The sequence below is a fragment of the Ambystoma mexicanum genome, chromosome 2q (assembly GCF_040938575.1).
Source record: "Ambystoma mexicanum isolate Mex_15411 chromosome 2q, UKY_AmexF1_1, whole genome shotgun sequence".
Classification (NCBI taxonomy): Eukaryota; Metazoa; Chordata; class Amphibia; order Caudata; family Ambystomatidae; genus Ambystoma; species Ambystoma mexicanum.
Window position 1 is genome coordinate 1,087,590,772 of NC_090924.1, and position 15,999 is coordinate 1,087,606,770.

The window sequence follows — 15,999 nt, forward strand, 5'->3', positions numbered from 1 at the left end:
TGTATTTTTAGTTGCGGTTACTTCCGCACGCAGAGCAAGAGCAGAGCAAGTCAGTTGCAGGCACTTTCCGCCAAACCACCCTTCACTGTGTTCCATAAGGACAGGGTTGTCCTTAGGGTACGGCCTTCCTTTCTTCCGAAGGTTGTGTCGGAATTCCATCTGAGCCAGAAGTTAATTCTTTCGGCGTTCTTTCCTCCTCCACATCCTGGTAAGGAAGAGGAGAGGCTTCATAGGTTGGACCCTAGGAGAGCTTTGAGTTTCTATCTCACAGATGTCCCGGGTCAGAGTGGACGATCGACTCTTTCTTGGTTATGCTGTAAGGCGTTTAGGTCAGGCTGTTTCCAAGCAGACCTTATCTAGATGGATCATTTTGACGTTCTCTGAGTGTTACCGTTTGGCGGGAAAGGACCCTCCAGTAGGATTATGGACTCATTCTACTAGGGGTATGGCTGCCTCCACTGCCCTACAGAGGGGTGTTCCCATTCACAATATTTGCGAAGCAGCCTCATGGGCCTCTGTCCATACTTCTGTGAAACATTATTCCTTGGACTCTATCCATGGGCAGGATTTGGCCTTTGGTAAGGCAGTCCTCTATTCTGCAATTTGATTGGGCATTCTAAATTGATGCAATTGTAAATTCTTTTCCCACCTCCATACATTGGTACTGCTTTGGGAGTCTGTCAAAGATGTGGAATACGTCGGAGGACACAATACTTTTGAAGAACAAGTTACTTATCTCACCTGGTAACGTTCTTTCGATAGGATGTTCTCCGACGTATTCCACATCGTACCCTCCCTACCTGCCCCTCTGCAGAATTTCTTATGTAATTGCAGCTTACGTTTCCACAAGGCTTTCTGTAGTCCTACTGGCAGGCGATTGGTGCCACACGTTCTGAGGGAAAAAACTTCACCTGACGCTAGGGGCGTCATGCGTCATAGATATAACATCGACGTAGGACGCCTACGCCGAAAAAGTTTTCCGAAGCAGCACAGCTGTAGTAATTACTGTCAAAGATGTGGAATACGTCGGAGGAACATCCCATCGAAAGAACGTTACCAGGTAAAATAAGTAACATGTTCTTCTGATGTATTCTAGCAACTTCTAGACTCCTGATCCCTCTGTCCAATCACCTACGGGCGTTTGTATGCATCTCTTCTTCCTTCCTGCACAAACAAAGAAACCTCAGAATGCAAAAAGACAGTCCATTCATTTGTAGTGCATATTTCTTTTCCATGGAACAAACAGCAGAATTTTCCATCCGAGTATTTGCATTTCATTGTTAAAAGGTCACATTACTTAATTACTGGGCATAAGGAATAGTTAATTTGGGTTAGTTTGTTTAATGCAAGACTTCACAGACAGCAATTCATATACATGTGCTCAGTGAATCTGCTGTCTTTTTGCAATCGTTTATTATAACATTGAAAGCCTAGCCCACTACCATAATGAACTCAATGTGTCATTTTCATTTTTCTGCCTTCACCTGCACTACTTAATCTGCTGTCTCCCTTTGCATTCATTCATATTAACTCCACTGAAAATGCTGTCCTGTATCACTAATCTGCTGTTCCCATTTGCACCCATTTTACTGGCTGCCTTTATTGAAATCACTGTCATAGTCTCCTACGAATCTTCCCCTCTTTCTAGATCTCTATCTGCAAGCTCTCTCATATGAGTTTGAACCCCTACTCTATTGGGTTACGATATGGGCTTCACCTCTGCACACAAAATATATGAAGGCGATATTAGATATACCGTGACAAGAGGACGGGCTCTTGCTTCCCTGGTGCAGGCATATTAAACGAATGTTGTACACTGTGGAACAATTGGGCATGTGGACAAACCATTCTGTAATGTCCAATACATAATAAGGCAATGGTAAAGGCAGCCTACGCAGAAAGAGTTCATGAACTCCAAATTGCTGAATGACAAAATACTCTGGCTCGTAGTTATTTGGCAAAAAGGGTTCTTTGGCTATGAAAAGTACCTTGATTACATTGCCGCACATTTTGTCAGATGGCTGTATATCCGTTACAAACTTTGCATTTTGCCTTTGGCATATCCGAACAATACATGGGACAGAACATTTTTATTCACCTTTAAAGTATCTTAAAGTTGCAACTTGTAACAGAAGTCTCTCTTTCATGTTTGATAAATGTTGTAATCACCACTTTCAAAGAGGCCTTCGCCCTTTCTCCATACTCATTGCAAAAATAGATTGTTGGATTTATTAGATGGTGATTGTCGCCTACAGTCCAAAAAATGCATGTTTTTTTTCTACCAGAAGCAAACCGGCATAGACTAACATTCTTGCCTTGACACGTTGAGTACAAACCACAGGATGCAAGACACTGTGGGTAGGTCTGTAATAGAGGTGCACAGCTCGATCTGGGGCTTATGCACCCCATAGTGAATCTCTGCTACCGGGTCAAAGGCAGGGCCTGGTAGTAGAATACCCTGGTGTACCCCAGCTATCCATTGGCCCTGTTATGAGAACCCATTGTTTTTCAGTTTTATAATATATCACTTTGTTCATAAACTTAATCATATCATTAAATGTACAACATTTCTTAATAATTGTGTTTGCTTTGTTCCAATATTTATTGAAGATTGGGACAGGGAAAAATTACTTGAAGCATGGATGTTTAATGCTGAAAACTGCTGCCAACGCTCAGGTGTTCAGATGCCAACTCCTCCGCCTAGTGGATATAATGCCTGGGATACTCTACCCTCCCCTCGAACTCCTCGCACTACTCGCTCTTCTATTACCTCTCCTGATGAAATCAGTCTGATGTCTCCGGGCGACATTGACAACCCTGAGGCAAGAGTCTATCTTTAGATCACTTTGTGTTTTGCTTTGTACAGTGTGTTTGTAGATAATCTATTTAATATATTCTTGGTGACTTATTGTAATATAATTGAAGTCCGAGAAAAAGTATTAATGTGTTACTGTCCTCTAATGTGTTACCTCTAATAGTTTAACGAATTTTGACTGTCCATTTTGCCATTTGTAAGATCTTTGCGTACATAAGAACATGCCAAGTTCGAATAAGAGTGTTGTCTCAATGTACCGCCTTGTGTAGTTCAGTTTAAATGTATTGGATAATGAAGTTTTCTTTGCAGTATTTGTGATTTGTAGGCCATAACTGGTGAATTCAAACTTCATGTAATTAATATATAATGACCCTGTATGGAGGGAGTGGCTTGCTTTAAAAAAAAGCTTGCAAAAAAGACTGATTTAGAAAGACCGCTCAGAGACCACTCCAGTCAGTCTTTCTAACTGACTAAATACATTTTTATATTGCGCACATTCACCCAAAAAGGCCTCAAGGAGCTCTCAGGAACAAACAAAAAAAAAAACAAATAGGATCAGTGAAGGGGAGAGAGAATCATTAAAAAAATGATTTGTGGAGTCCTTAAGAAAAAAAGAAGTGGGTCATCATATACCAATCGGGGATTTTAAGCATAAAAAATAAATGTCTTGAGACGTTTCCTAAACTGTTGTAGTGTCATACATTGTTCAAGATAAAGTGGAATCATGTTCCAGCTTTTTTCTTTTTTTAATATCACATTTTATTGGTTTTTTTGAAAACACAAATCATACAGCCCCATACAGTGGGGTAAACCAAACTTCCCATACCCTCCCACCAGCAACTCCCTGCTCTGGTCACTTAACAACGAGTTACAATACCTATCGCAACATTTCGTCATTTTCATAATACAACCACCAATTCTTTCGCCAGTCTCTGGAGAGCGCAGTGCTTCATTGTTATAAATTACTTCTAATGCGCTGCTTCCCATCTTTGCCATATTTTCTGCGCTTTCTCTGGGCACCCCCTGGCAGTATAAACTCTTTTCCATCGCTATGCAAATATCCACATCCGTGATCCAATGCTCAAAGCTTGGTGTCCTTTCGGAGCCCCAGAGTTGCGCTATATTCCTTTTAAGTATCGCCGTGGTGGTAGATAACAGCGCTTTCTCATACCTCGTGAGATCAATATCCCCCTCCATCCCCAGCAGTAATTGTTTTGGATTGACAAGTATTCTGTTTCCCATTACCTTCGACAACTTGTCACAACACTGTTGCCAGTATTGTTGGATAACGGTACATTCCCACAGAATATGATAATAGGAGCCTTCCTCACTATTACATCTCAGACAGTATGGGTTCGTAGCTTTTCCCCATTTGAATAGTGCCACCCTTGGGTAATAAACCCTATGTAGTATCTTCATTTGGATTAATCTGAGCCTGGATAATATAGCCTTTTCTCTGGGGTACATCAGCGCAGTCACCTATTCCTCTGGGAGTATATCACCTACCTCCCTCTCCCACTCGGCTTGCAGGCTCGACATCTCTTTCGTAGCAAAGGAGTTAATAGCACTATACATAGTCGATGTGACTTTCTGTGTAAGCAGTTCTGGGAATACGTTGTGCTCTAGCGGAGAATATTCAAGTGTGTCGCTTAATTCAGGGAGGTGCGCCTGCAACGCGTGTTTAAGCTGGATGTAATGGCAATGTTCGTTAGGTGAGAGTTCGAAGGTGGCAGCCAGCTCCGCAAATGCTACTATCCCATTTTCACATCACCAATTTTCGTAATACCTAGATGGGCCCATGAGTGCCATTTGGGATGTTTATTCACTTCTGGAAGATGTCTATTATTCCATAGTGGTTGTGCTAAAGTTAATTTTTTATCCCAGTCTAGGTACTTATGTGTATCTGCCCGTACCAGGGTTATATGCGAAGACATGGATGAAGCAGAAGATCGGTCTTTTTTCCGGTAAAGGAGGCTCATGGTGGGTCTTTCCTGCGTGACAATGTCTGGTAACATGTTATGCGGTAGAGTGGCATCCCCATGCAATTTATCATTCACTATTGCCATTTGACTGGCCCAGGAATAGGTCTGTAGTCGAGGGAGCCCGATCCCACCCTCCCATATGGATCTTTGTAAAGTGGTAAGTGCCAACATCGGGTGCCCCCCTTTCCATAACAACCTCCTAAGAGTTTGATCGATCTTATGGAACTCACTGGGTGCTATCGGCAGTGGTGCATTCTGTAGGACATAAAGAAAACGGGGAAGGGCCATCATTTTAAAGAGCGCCGCGCGTCCCAGTAGTGTGAGTGGTAGGGACATCCAGTGGCGGACGTCATCCTTGAACCTGGTCGTCACTGGATAGTCTGTTAGTTTATGTGTGATTTGTATACCGAGGTACCTGAATTGTTCCTTTTCAATGCGGTAAGGGCACACATCTGGTATTGCCATATCTATATGTTTCACCGGGAATAGTATGGACTTTGACCAGTTGACGCGAGGTCCACTGAACGCACCGTATCTCTCTAATAAGAGCGACACAATGGGACAGGAAACTCGTGGGTTTGCCAGATAAATTAACAGGTCATCTGCATATAAGGATACCCTGTCTTCCCACCCATCCGCCCACTTGAAGCCGCTTGTCATGGGCGCTACTCCCGAGGGGCCAGGACTGGCCCAGCACCCTCGGAAGCAGACCCGTCTTCCACTACTCAGGACCCAGCAGACCCCTACAGGGGCCCTTTGGACCGTGTCCTGGCGCCTTTGGCGCCAGGCTCATGAAGGGTTTCAGTCCCGGCACCATAGGCGCCGGGCTCATATTGATAAACAGTGTAATAATGCTTGGGTGGACTTACCTGAGGCAGACCATGCTGCATATTTACCCAGAACAATCCAGTCTGGTTGAAGTCCCCAGCCATCAGGGCTGGGAGGAACTATTCCCTCCATTCAGGAACTCTTTTCTTACCTGGGTGGAACCGGTGGAAGAACACACACTGGAAGCACTTCTCTGCTATTTAAACCACGCCCGATGGAAAACATGTGCTTCGCGTTATTCTGCAGCAGCAGCAGGAAGCTCACCGAGTCGGCTCCTGCATTCCAGGTCCAGAGTCCTCTTCAGCTTCCGCGCAGCAACCTGTGGATGAAGAAAGACACAGAAAAATACTTACCAGATCCCGGAATCTAGTCACCGGCAAAACCTGCAAAGAATAAACATAAGGTTAGAAAAGTGCAACTCGCTCGCAGCCGCGCCCGCTTACCTGATCCATCCGTGATTGCAACGGAGCTAACCGCGGCCTTCTCTTCGGCAGCTTCTCTGCACCTGAAAGGCAAAGGACATAATTAAAAAGGGGTTCGGGTGAAGGCAGTCGCATTCATCTTAACTTACCAGTTTTTGCACGCGCAGAAGCGGCCGCATCAACCGCAGCATCCCGGCACCTGAAAACTAGAAAAAGGACATTATTAGAGGTGCCATTAAAAGCGACCAACGATCATTATACTTACGTGCATCGGCACGTGCAGCGGAAACGGAAAACTACGCCCACAGCATCCCGAGGCCTGAAACAAAGGAAAAGCGACATTATTGAAGTGCGCATCTTTTAAAGCCTAAAGACTACAGTATACTTACAGGCATCCGCTCGTGCAGTAACGGCGGCATCGCTCTTCGGCATCCCAGCACCAGTGCCACAACTAAGGCCGCAAAAGACTTGAGCCTCAACACTGAACTCATCCAGTGACGTAACTGGAATCCACGCACCCCTGCACCAGACGCAGGATGGAGACCTCAGCATTTATACGCCTAAGGTGAGAGCTCGCCGAGACAAGTAGAAAGCTAGGCTGTGGGAGAAACTGGCGATTGGTGGGAGAAGGAATCCCATCAAACTGTGATTAACCGTTTTTCTTCCACCTGCAAGTCAGACATTCGATAAGAGGAAGCCCAGTCCTGAGAGTCGTCCGAGCTCTACGCTTCTCAATTGAAGAAACGATAGCAGCCCAGCCGGGATCAGTGCCTCTGTGGGAATCAGGTGAGCGTTACACCGCTCCACGTTTGTGTGGATCTTAATAGGATCGCTAAGGGTTCAATTGCTAACGCAAAAATCAACGCTGATAGGGGGCAGCCTTGCCTCGTGCCCCTACCTAGCTGGAAGGGTTCAGAAGTGTACCCATTCACTTTTGCTACCGCTACTGGAAGATGGTATAGTAGTTTAACCCAACTCATGAAGTAAGGGCCTATGCCCATTCGTCGCATAATTTCCCAAACCGCCTCCCAGTGCACGGAGTCCAATGCCTTTTCAAAGTCTATGGATAGTAGGGCTAGGGAGTTTTGTAGTGTGGGAGTTTTTTCTAATGCTGTGTGTAGTCTATATATGTTTTGCCTGGTGGATCTTTGTGGCATAAATCCACACTGATCTGGGTGTACAAGCGTGTGTATACTTCGTTGCAGCCGATTGGCTAACACTTTTGCAAGTATTTTGGTCTCACAATTTATAAGGGAAATGGCTCTATAGGAGCTGCAATTGTCAGGTGGTTTGTCTGCTTTTGCCAAAACTATTATTGTAGCTTTCCTAAGGTCTGGGGGAGGCAGCCCTGCGAGCGCGAGTGCTGAAATAAGCGCAGTAGTTGTGGAGAGATTGTTTGCCCCTATTTTTTCCATATTTCAACAGGAAAACCGTTCGGACCCGGGGTCTTCCCTGACTGGAGTTCCGACATCGCCCAGGTTATTTCCTCCTCTGTAATTTCTTCTTCTAGAAGGGCCGTCTGTTGTTCGTCCAGGGTAGGAAGGGTAATTTCATCTAATATATCGGTCGGTGGTGGTGTGGGTGGTGCACTATATAGTTCAGCGTAATAGCTGGCAAATCCCTCCGCTATATCTTTGTCTGTAACCAGTGGGTCTGGATTTCCCGTCGTTAGTGTCCTAACCTGGGTAAGGCCTATGTCCCTGCGCTCTAACCATGCCAGTATTGTCCCCGCCTTGTCCCCAGTTTCATATATTTTCGCTCGCATAGTAGCATGCGCTTGTTTTGCGTTGTCTAAAGCTATATGTTGTAATTGACTCTGCGCTAACTGCAGTGCTCGGTGTGTCTCGGGTAGGTCCTGAGACAGATGAGCAGATTCTGTGTTCTGTACTTTGGTTTCGGCCGCGCGTATCGCTTTCAGGCATTCTTTTCTGTGGGCTGCGGTCCAGGCTATGATTTCACCTCTTAAAACTGCTTTTAGTCCCTCCCATAACGTTGTCGGGCTGTCCAGAGTCCGTATTTATTTCAAAGTATGTTTCAGTAACCTTTTGTATATGTTCTATCATTTCGGAGAACCCCAGGTAATAATTGTTCAATCTCCAACTGGGTGGAGGGAGCGGCCTGCTAGTGTTGATCGTTAGCATAAGTGGGGAATGATCCGAAATACCTCTGGGGAGTAAGTGCGCCTCGCATGCCTCATGTATGTTACATGTTGGTAAAAAGAAATAGTCCAGCCTGGATAGGGACGCGTGTGCACCAGAGTGGTACGAATATTCTTTCGTATCTGGGTAGAGGGACCTCCATGCATCATGTAATCCCAGTGCGTCGGTAAATGTGGCGAGTTTAGTGCGTATATCTGGATTTCTGGATCGTACGTGTGTTCCGTCTAATTTTATGTCCATGACTTCATTAAAGTCTCCCCCAATCAACGTAAGGCATTCAGTGTTGTCAACAATCAGAGGCGTGATGTCGGTAGTCAGAGGGGTTAGTAGGCTGGGCGGTGCATACTCAGCGATCATAGAGATATTGCGTTCCCACAGGGTTCCCTCGTATGTACGTATCTGCCTCCTTGGTCCTGGGTGACCACGGTGGCTCTATAGGGAAGTCTTTTATGTACCAGAATCAATACCCCACGTGATCCCATGGTGAACCCGGCATGGAAGGGTTGTCTGTAGTTTGAGCGCCTGAATAGTGTACATTTTGTGCCAGCCAGATGCGTCTCTGTTAAGAAGGCCACGTCCGGTGAATGGCGATTCAATGCTTGTAAGACTAGGCGTCTTTTAATACTATTTCCGAGCGCGTTAACATTCCATGTCATCACTCGGATGGTTCTGTTTTTATCTACGTTATTGCTTTGTGCCATGTGACTTGTGCGTGTGTGGTGTCAGTATAGTGTGTATCTATGGGTGTATCATGATCCACCAATCTGGGGAGGGAATGAGCAAGATCTTGCGTCTGGTGGTTCTTTCTGAGAACTCGTTTGCTCTTTCGTGCCATTCGGGTCGTGTGAGAGGGAGTTTTCGTTCTGGGCTTTCTAAACTTCGTACAATTTTTAACATAACAACTTTGGATCCCCCACCCTATACTCCACCCAACTTGAAGCATCTGTTGCCCAGTCTAATAACCAAACACCTTGTCAAACGGACAGGTAACACTCTAAACAATAACCATTACCCTAATCTTTATGCTTCTGCTTTATTCAGTCTTTAACTGTCTTACTTGGTTGTTCCGTTTCCACCTGACTGTTCGTAGTCACAGTCTCAGTTCTTGGGAGGTGGCCTTGGGCGGCCACCGTCGTTATGTTGTTTTCGTGGTGTTCTTGTATGTGGTACAGGATGAGAGTGCCTCTCGGGCGATGTCACCGCCGTACTCTGTGTCCCGGACCTGTTGGTGCTCGAAAAGAAGAACGAGAGGTGTGGGGTTGCCGGAGTCCTGATTGCATTTCGGCCATGCAGCAACTCAAAAGCTCACTGGAAACCATTGTATTGTATAAACACAGCGTATGAGTTGCAGGATGAGATTGTTTCAGGACGATGTGTTTGTTTTACTTTCACTATTTTGGTTCCGGTTGCATTCCAGAAGGTAGTGGCTCTCAGCCTCTTTAATAATAGTGTTTGTTCGCAACATCCTGGCTATTGCTCGGCTGGCTCTTCTGCTTGTTCCGGAGCCATTGGTTCCATGGCCGCCGGAGGCCTCTCACGGGGGCCCGGTCCGGGCGGGGTCAGGGTCTACCTTCCTGTCTCCTTGGTCGCGCCGACCAGTCACCCTCAATATGGGATTCTGCCCATTTCCAGGCCTCCTGAGGGTCAGCGAAGTGTGTGGTCGTCCCTTTATGATAAATCTTAAGTTGGGCTGGAAACAACAGTCTGAATTTAACTTTCATAAGGGACAGCTGCTGCTTCAGTGGTTCAAATGATTGTCTCGCAAGTTGCAATTCTCTCGTATAGTCAGGGAAGAAGGCTATCCGGGAGCCATTATAAGTGACCATTCCCTTTGCACGGGCCATCTGAAGCAGCGCGTCCCTGTCGCGGTAATTAAGGAGCTTAGCGATTACAGTTCTGGGTGGCATTGCTGGAATAGGCTTGCCAGAGGGTATCCTGTGGGCATGTTCTACTGAAAAGAATTTTGAAAAGGAATGTGGATCGTAGATGTTCGCTAGCCACTGTTCCAGGAACAATTCCATGCTCGGCCCTTCCGTCCCTTCCGGGATTCCGAGGATACGTACGTTGTTGCGGCGCAACCTACCCTCACCCTCATCCACTCTAGTCTCCAGGGTCTTCAGTCGGCGCAGTGTTTGTGACAGTTGTTGGTTAATATTACCAATGGTGTCCTCCGTACCCGAGATGCGCTGTACCGCTTCCCCCATTCGAGACGTGAGCTTTTGCAGATCATGGCGGAGGAAGGACACATTCGCCACCATACTGTCCATCTTTGTTTCCATGGAGGTGCGGGAACTCGCGATGGCCGCCATTACATCCTTCAGTGAGAGGACATCTCCCTCTTCTGGGGGGTCTGACTGCGGCGTTTGATCAGTCGGTTGGGATGTGGTGGCAAAAGCATATTGGTCCATTCTACTTTGTATGCTTGATTTCCGTGGTTTATCTTTCCCCATACTGTAATGTGGGGGATGTTGGAGTGGTATAAGGGATCCCGCCTTATTAAGTACCTTAAGTGACTTCATGGGCTGAATTTAACTTAGGGCTGTTATGTTAACTGCCATGTGCCTCCGTGCCCTCGCAGGGGTCCTCCCATGAGTCCTCCTCGGACAGTGTCCACTAGGATATTTTCGAACCAAAATGTTCCAGGTGCTGCTCGACCACCACTCCCTAATGGTACCGACCGGCCACTTTGACAGCACTATCGAGCGGGATGGATTTTGACTCTTCGTGCCCTCTAGTGCGCTTCTGTGTCTGTCCCGTCTTGTTTCCTGCTTCCTGCTGAGGAAGTGTTTTTAGGCGCTTTCAGGAGTGTCCCCGTGGTAGATGAGGGCCGCACTAGGCCGAAAACCGAATCGCGCAGGAGGCTGCCGAGTCTCAGGAGGCCGTATGCAACGTGTTGCTCGCCTAAAATGTCCCCATCCACTGCCGGCGCTGGATTCTGCTCCGTTTTGTCTCACTGCTCAGCTCGTGGATTGCAAGGTTTATGCAGCACTCCTTGCAGGGTCTGTCCGCGGGCTCAGGATCGGGCGTGGGCCGCACAACCAGCGTTATTCACCGAGAGAGAGGGGGCTGACGTACGCCGGCACGGGGCTCCCACTCCGTCCCCAGAGTGGAGTCACAGTCCCGCCAACAACCCTGCAGAGCTGAGGCGAGGGGGGAAGTGGAGGAGTGGACAGTGGCCGCGGTTCTTAGCGGTATGGTCATGCGGGCCGTATGGGCTTATGTGGACTCCCCAGGCCGCACTTACTTGGTGTCCGATGGTCGATGGTCGCTGGTCCCCCAGTCCCCGTACGGCTGTCTGGGGAGTTTACTTTCTGGCGCGCACGGGCGCCCACAGGCAATCAGGGGTTGTGGGCTGGTCGGGTCGAGTCGCGGCTCCCTCCGCTACGTCCAGCCCTACACGGTCCCGGTCCCGCTCCAGCAGCCACCAAGTATCCCGGGTTGGATCACGGGTCTCACCGCGGTTCGCAGCCCTGCTGGGTGTCGTTCCGCGGGCGGCACAAAGGTTCGGGCCAGAGAGCGGCTCCACCCGCTATTTCCTGGCCTCACAGGATCTCGCTCTTCGGCTGTGCGCACCTCGGTCGCGTGTGGTGGGAGAGCGCTGCATCGCCTTAGCCGTTGCCCGCTTCCAGCTGTCGAGGTAAGCCGGGGGGGGTCCGAACCGGATGGGAGTCGCGCCGTTCCACAGCCTGCACCCGCCTCTGGCACACGGGAGCCTCACCAGGTGTTACCACACCGACACCGCCAAGTTCTAGGATGCGGGTCGGTGGAAGCAGTGCAGGTCGCTGCTTTGTCGCTGCTCTCAGATGCCGGCGGCCATTTTGAGCTCCGCGCCGGCGGGTCCCGGCTTTCAGTCGGCGAGTTGGTTCTGCCGGATTTCAGCCGCTCACACGCAGCAGACTCGGCTCGATGGGGCAGCAGGCACTTAGGAGTCGAATCGTGTCATTTTTATCTCTTTCGCCACGAAAAGCCAGGATATTATGGAGGATGTTTTCGGCCCTCGCCAGAGCTCCCAAGGCTCATGTCTTTATTGTCTGCTAGTAGGCCACACCCCCCATGTTCCAGCTTTTTGGAGCCCAAACAGCAAAGCTTTCTTCACCTATTTTCTTCAGGGTAGTACGTGGCTGAGCCAGGAGCTTCAAACTATTGGAGCGCAATGCTCGCTTTGGTGTGGCCGCATGGATCCTAGATTTCAAGTATTCTGGCACTATGCCTGAAAGACATTTTAAGACTATTACTAGCCCTTTGAAATTCAGCCGTTGCTCAATAGAGAGCCAGTGTAGTTTCTTTCGATGTTCAGTGATGTGAGATTGACGGCTCAGTCTACAAACAGCTCGAATAGCTCCATTTTGTATGGTTTGGAGACTTCTAATATTCCCTTTTCTAAATCAAACTGTCAGTCCATGCGACTCACATGAGTGCATGCAGCGGCTGATGGGCACAGGTGGGCCAGAAGAGGGGAGACGTGCATTTGTCTGCCTGTTACTGTGTATGTGGGGGTGGGAGGGGATAAAGGCTTTTGGCAGGGAACTGGGGCAGAGTGTGAGGAAAGGGGGGGCTTTACAAAAAAAAGTCACTACTGTGGGGGGGATATGTAGGGGCGGAGGGGATCGTATTTGTGGGGGTTTGGGGCTCTGGTTTTGAGGTTGGGAGGGGCGGGGTAGAATGTGACAATTCTGCATTTTGAAGACAGCACAAAATTGGCCACAATAAATCAGTTGTTTGTGTGTTCGGTCTTCAAAATGCGAAATTATCACAAGGAACCAATAACCCTGGGAGGATATCTCAGGGGCAACACATTTACCTTGGAATCAAGACAACGCAGAGCAACACAGCTTTGAATCCCAGTTCCGTGCTTGGAGACAGGTCTCTGGTATTAAGCACATTCTAAAAAATAAATTCATATGTTTAAAAGACAATGGGCCTCATTACACGGACGGCGGTGGACCAAGGTGCTATTAGCACCTTGGTCCATGCCGGTAAAATACCGGCACCGCCTTGGAGGAAAGGGGAATTACCGCCCTATTCCAAGGTTGGTGGGGCGGTAATTCCCCCTTCCCCCATTGCCCTTCCCCATTCCCATTTTTGCCCCATAGGGCATAATGGGAATTCGGGAAGGTGCTAATTATGGCACTGCAAATTGCGGTCCCGTAATTAGCTCCCTGGTCCCTTTGCGGGTTGGTTTTTAACGCCTGCAAAAAGCAGGCGTTAAAGTCTCCAACCCGCAAAGGGACCTCGTAGTAAGGCGGTAAGGGTTAACGGTCACCGGTACCATTAACGGTGACCGTTAAACCTTACAGCCGTCTGTGTAATGAGGCCCAATGTTCCTTCTTAACTCCTGAGTATCATAAATATAGCTATTAAAAGGGGAAAGACCATCAAAAGATAGATGCTGTTTTTTTTGTTTGTTTTATGCATGGCCTGTTCTCACTCCTTTAACTTATCCATTCACCAGACACTTTTAATAAGCCAGTAGGAGATAAAACAATATAAATGAGTCCAAGATTATTCTATAGATGTCTTGGGCCACTGGGTCGGCATGTGATCATGAGTGCAGTATAAGGTTCAAGTCTGAAGCAGAAGCTGCCCATGTTTTTTAGAACCAAGACATACATTTGTTTTCAAAAAATGGTTAGAGTTTGCCAATTAAAGGTTTCTTGATTAGCAAACTTATTTTATTAACAATTTTCTACTAATATTTGTGATGTCACCAAAGTGTTATTCCCACACTTGTCCTACCATGGTCTAGCCCCGAGTGGGCGACCATGCATCAGTCTTAGACAATCTCCTAGGGGGGGGTTGTGGATCACTATGCCCCCCCCCTGCTATTGTATCTCAGGGCCTTTGTGCACTGTGTTAGTACTATGCTATGGACACACTAACATAAGCTATTATCATAACCATAAGAATAGACACAAAACGAACATGCACACCAAACACCAATGACACAAAAAATACTCTAATGAAAACACACAAGTCAGTTTCAATTATAATACAATGGAATACATTTATTTATGCTCAACAATGCACGATGCAAACACTACTGAAAATGCAAACTCGAATTTGCACCTTTTATGCTTTTGGTGCAAATCTACCATGCAGTGTAATTACTGTAAGCCTTACAGGCTTCTAATGCACATATCTAATAACTGGATGTATAATGCTAATGCAATCTAATGCAAGCGTCAGCATTCATCATTCCACACCAATTCTCTCCAATCCACACCATACTTCACACTCTCTCTCTAAACAAACCCTGGCTGATTTCCCCTTCTCCAAACCCAAAGCTCTGTGTGAGTGTCTGCCCTAATCAATCAGTTTAGGCCATAAACCATACTTCCCATTTGCATGTGCATCTCTCCCCTCTCCAGCTCCCTTTTCCAAGTCTGGTCACCCAAACTGCCTCAAGCCTCTGCCAAGCTCTCGATCTCTCCTCTCGTCAGAATGGTTCCCCAAGCTTCCGAACTCCCAAAGCCATCAGATACTGCTGCACCAAAAAAACCTCTCCCTTAATGGCAACTGCCTTTCATTCGCCTCTCCATCTCATGCCAACCAGACATCTCTCTCTCTCATCAAACTCCATCTACATCTAAAAAACTCCATTCCGCTCACCTCTGGTTATACTATTTACTGACGTACACATATCCATGGTTACATTAAGCATTCCTTCATTTCTCTGTGTGTCAGCATTCTATATTTGAACAGTGCCTACATGTCTGTGTTGCATGTTCTTTCACTCCGTGTCCTGGTCAATCACTGCGTGTTCTGTGTCAATGTGACATTTCGGCCTATCTATATCATGGTCTTCTTCTGCTGTTCTCTGCCTGCACCTTCCTACCATCTATTTCTCCATTCATATCAATGAAATCCCTCTCTCCTCAGAGAACAGACCATCTTTCCTCTCTATGCAAAAGCACTCCCTGCAACTCATGGCGCTGTCCCCAACTTTTCTCTCAGCGAAGCTCAAAGCCATGCTGATAACTCCTTCGCCTTCCCCACTCGACAAGGGTCATGTTCTCTCTGTTTGCATTCCAATCTTTCGCAGTGTACCATAACAACTTTGCACTCCGCAGCGCTCTGTGTCTCCATTCAGAAATGGCTTTATAATGCCAGCTAAATGCTCTCTATTCTCGAAAGTAGTGCCTATAAGCTTTCATTCATACCAAGCCCTATACTTAAAGCTCGATGCATATTCTAAGTGCACACTCAATGCGTGTCTCTCTACATGCATACATAAGTCTCTACATGTGTCTCTACAAATACAACAGGCCTCATCTATAAGCAAATACAAATGCTACATATATGTGGCAGTCTAATGTGGATAGTATAATGATTTCACCGCTTCATCTACTACTAAGCATTTATGATGGATAACTAAACATAATGCAATGATTCCTAAATGGGTAACAATGAGTAATGATTCCATAATGATAACAAATCAGGCCTCTCCATTGTATCAGGTTCTACAAAAGTTATTTTTTCGTAGACATAAAATGAGCAACAATATAGCAGTTGTGTGTAACTCTGAAGTAAGACATCGGTGAGATGAGTGTCTGGGAAATGTAAAGGGTTAAGCACATGAGTGGACACCAGTAAATAGATATGACAAAAATGCTCTTAAACACATTTTTCAGTGCAAGGCTCTGTGCAGCTGGTCGGTGTTGCGCAGGGCAGTGTTGCTCAGGGCACTGCCATGTATACTGGATGCTAACCCCATCATTTGCGGTATAAGGAGAAATTCAGAGGTTTCCTAAATCATAACGTTCAAAATGTTAAAGTAAAGTAATAGCTGAAGG

The 15,999-nt window shown here is 46.9% G+C and overlaps 1 protein-coding gene across 4 annotated transcripts in view; it reads left to right on the plus strand.

The window, feature by feature from the left end:
* ANKIB1 (ankyrin repeat and IBR domain containing 1) overlaps positions 1-15,999 on the plus strand; it is a 2,153,692-nt gene that overhangs the window by 363,471 nt on the left and 1,774,222 nt on the right. For all 4 annotated transcript variants that reach the window (XM_069648430.1, XM_069648432.1, XM_069648433.1 and 1 more), the window contains exon 6: positions 2,611-2,822. In XM_069648430.1, the coding sequence (XP_069504531.1) occupies positions 2,611-2,822 (212 nt within the window). The remainder of the gene's footprint in view (positions 1-2,610; positions 2,823-15,999) is intronic.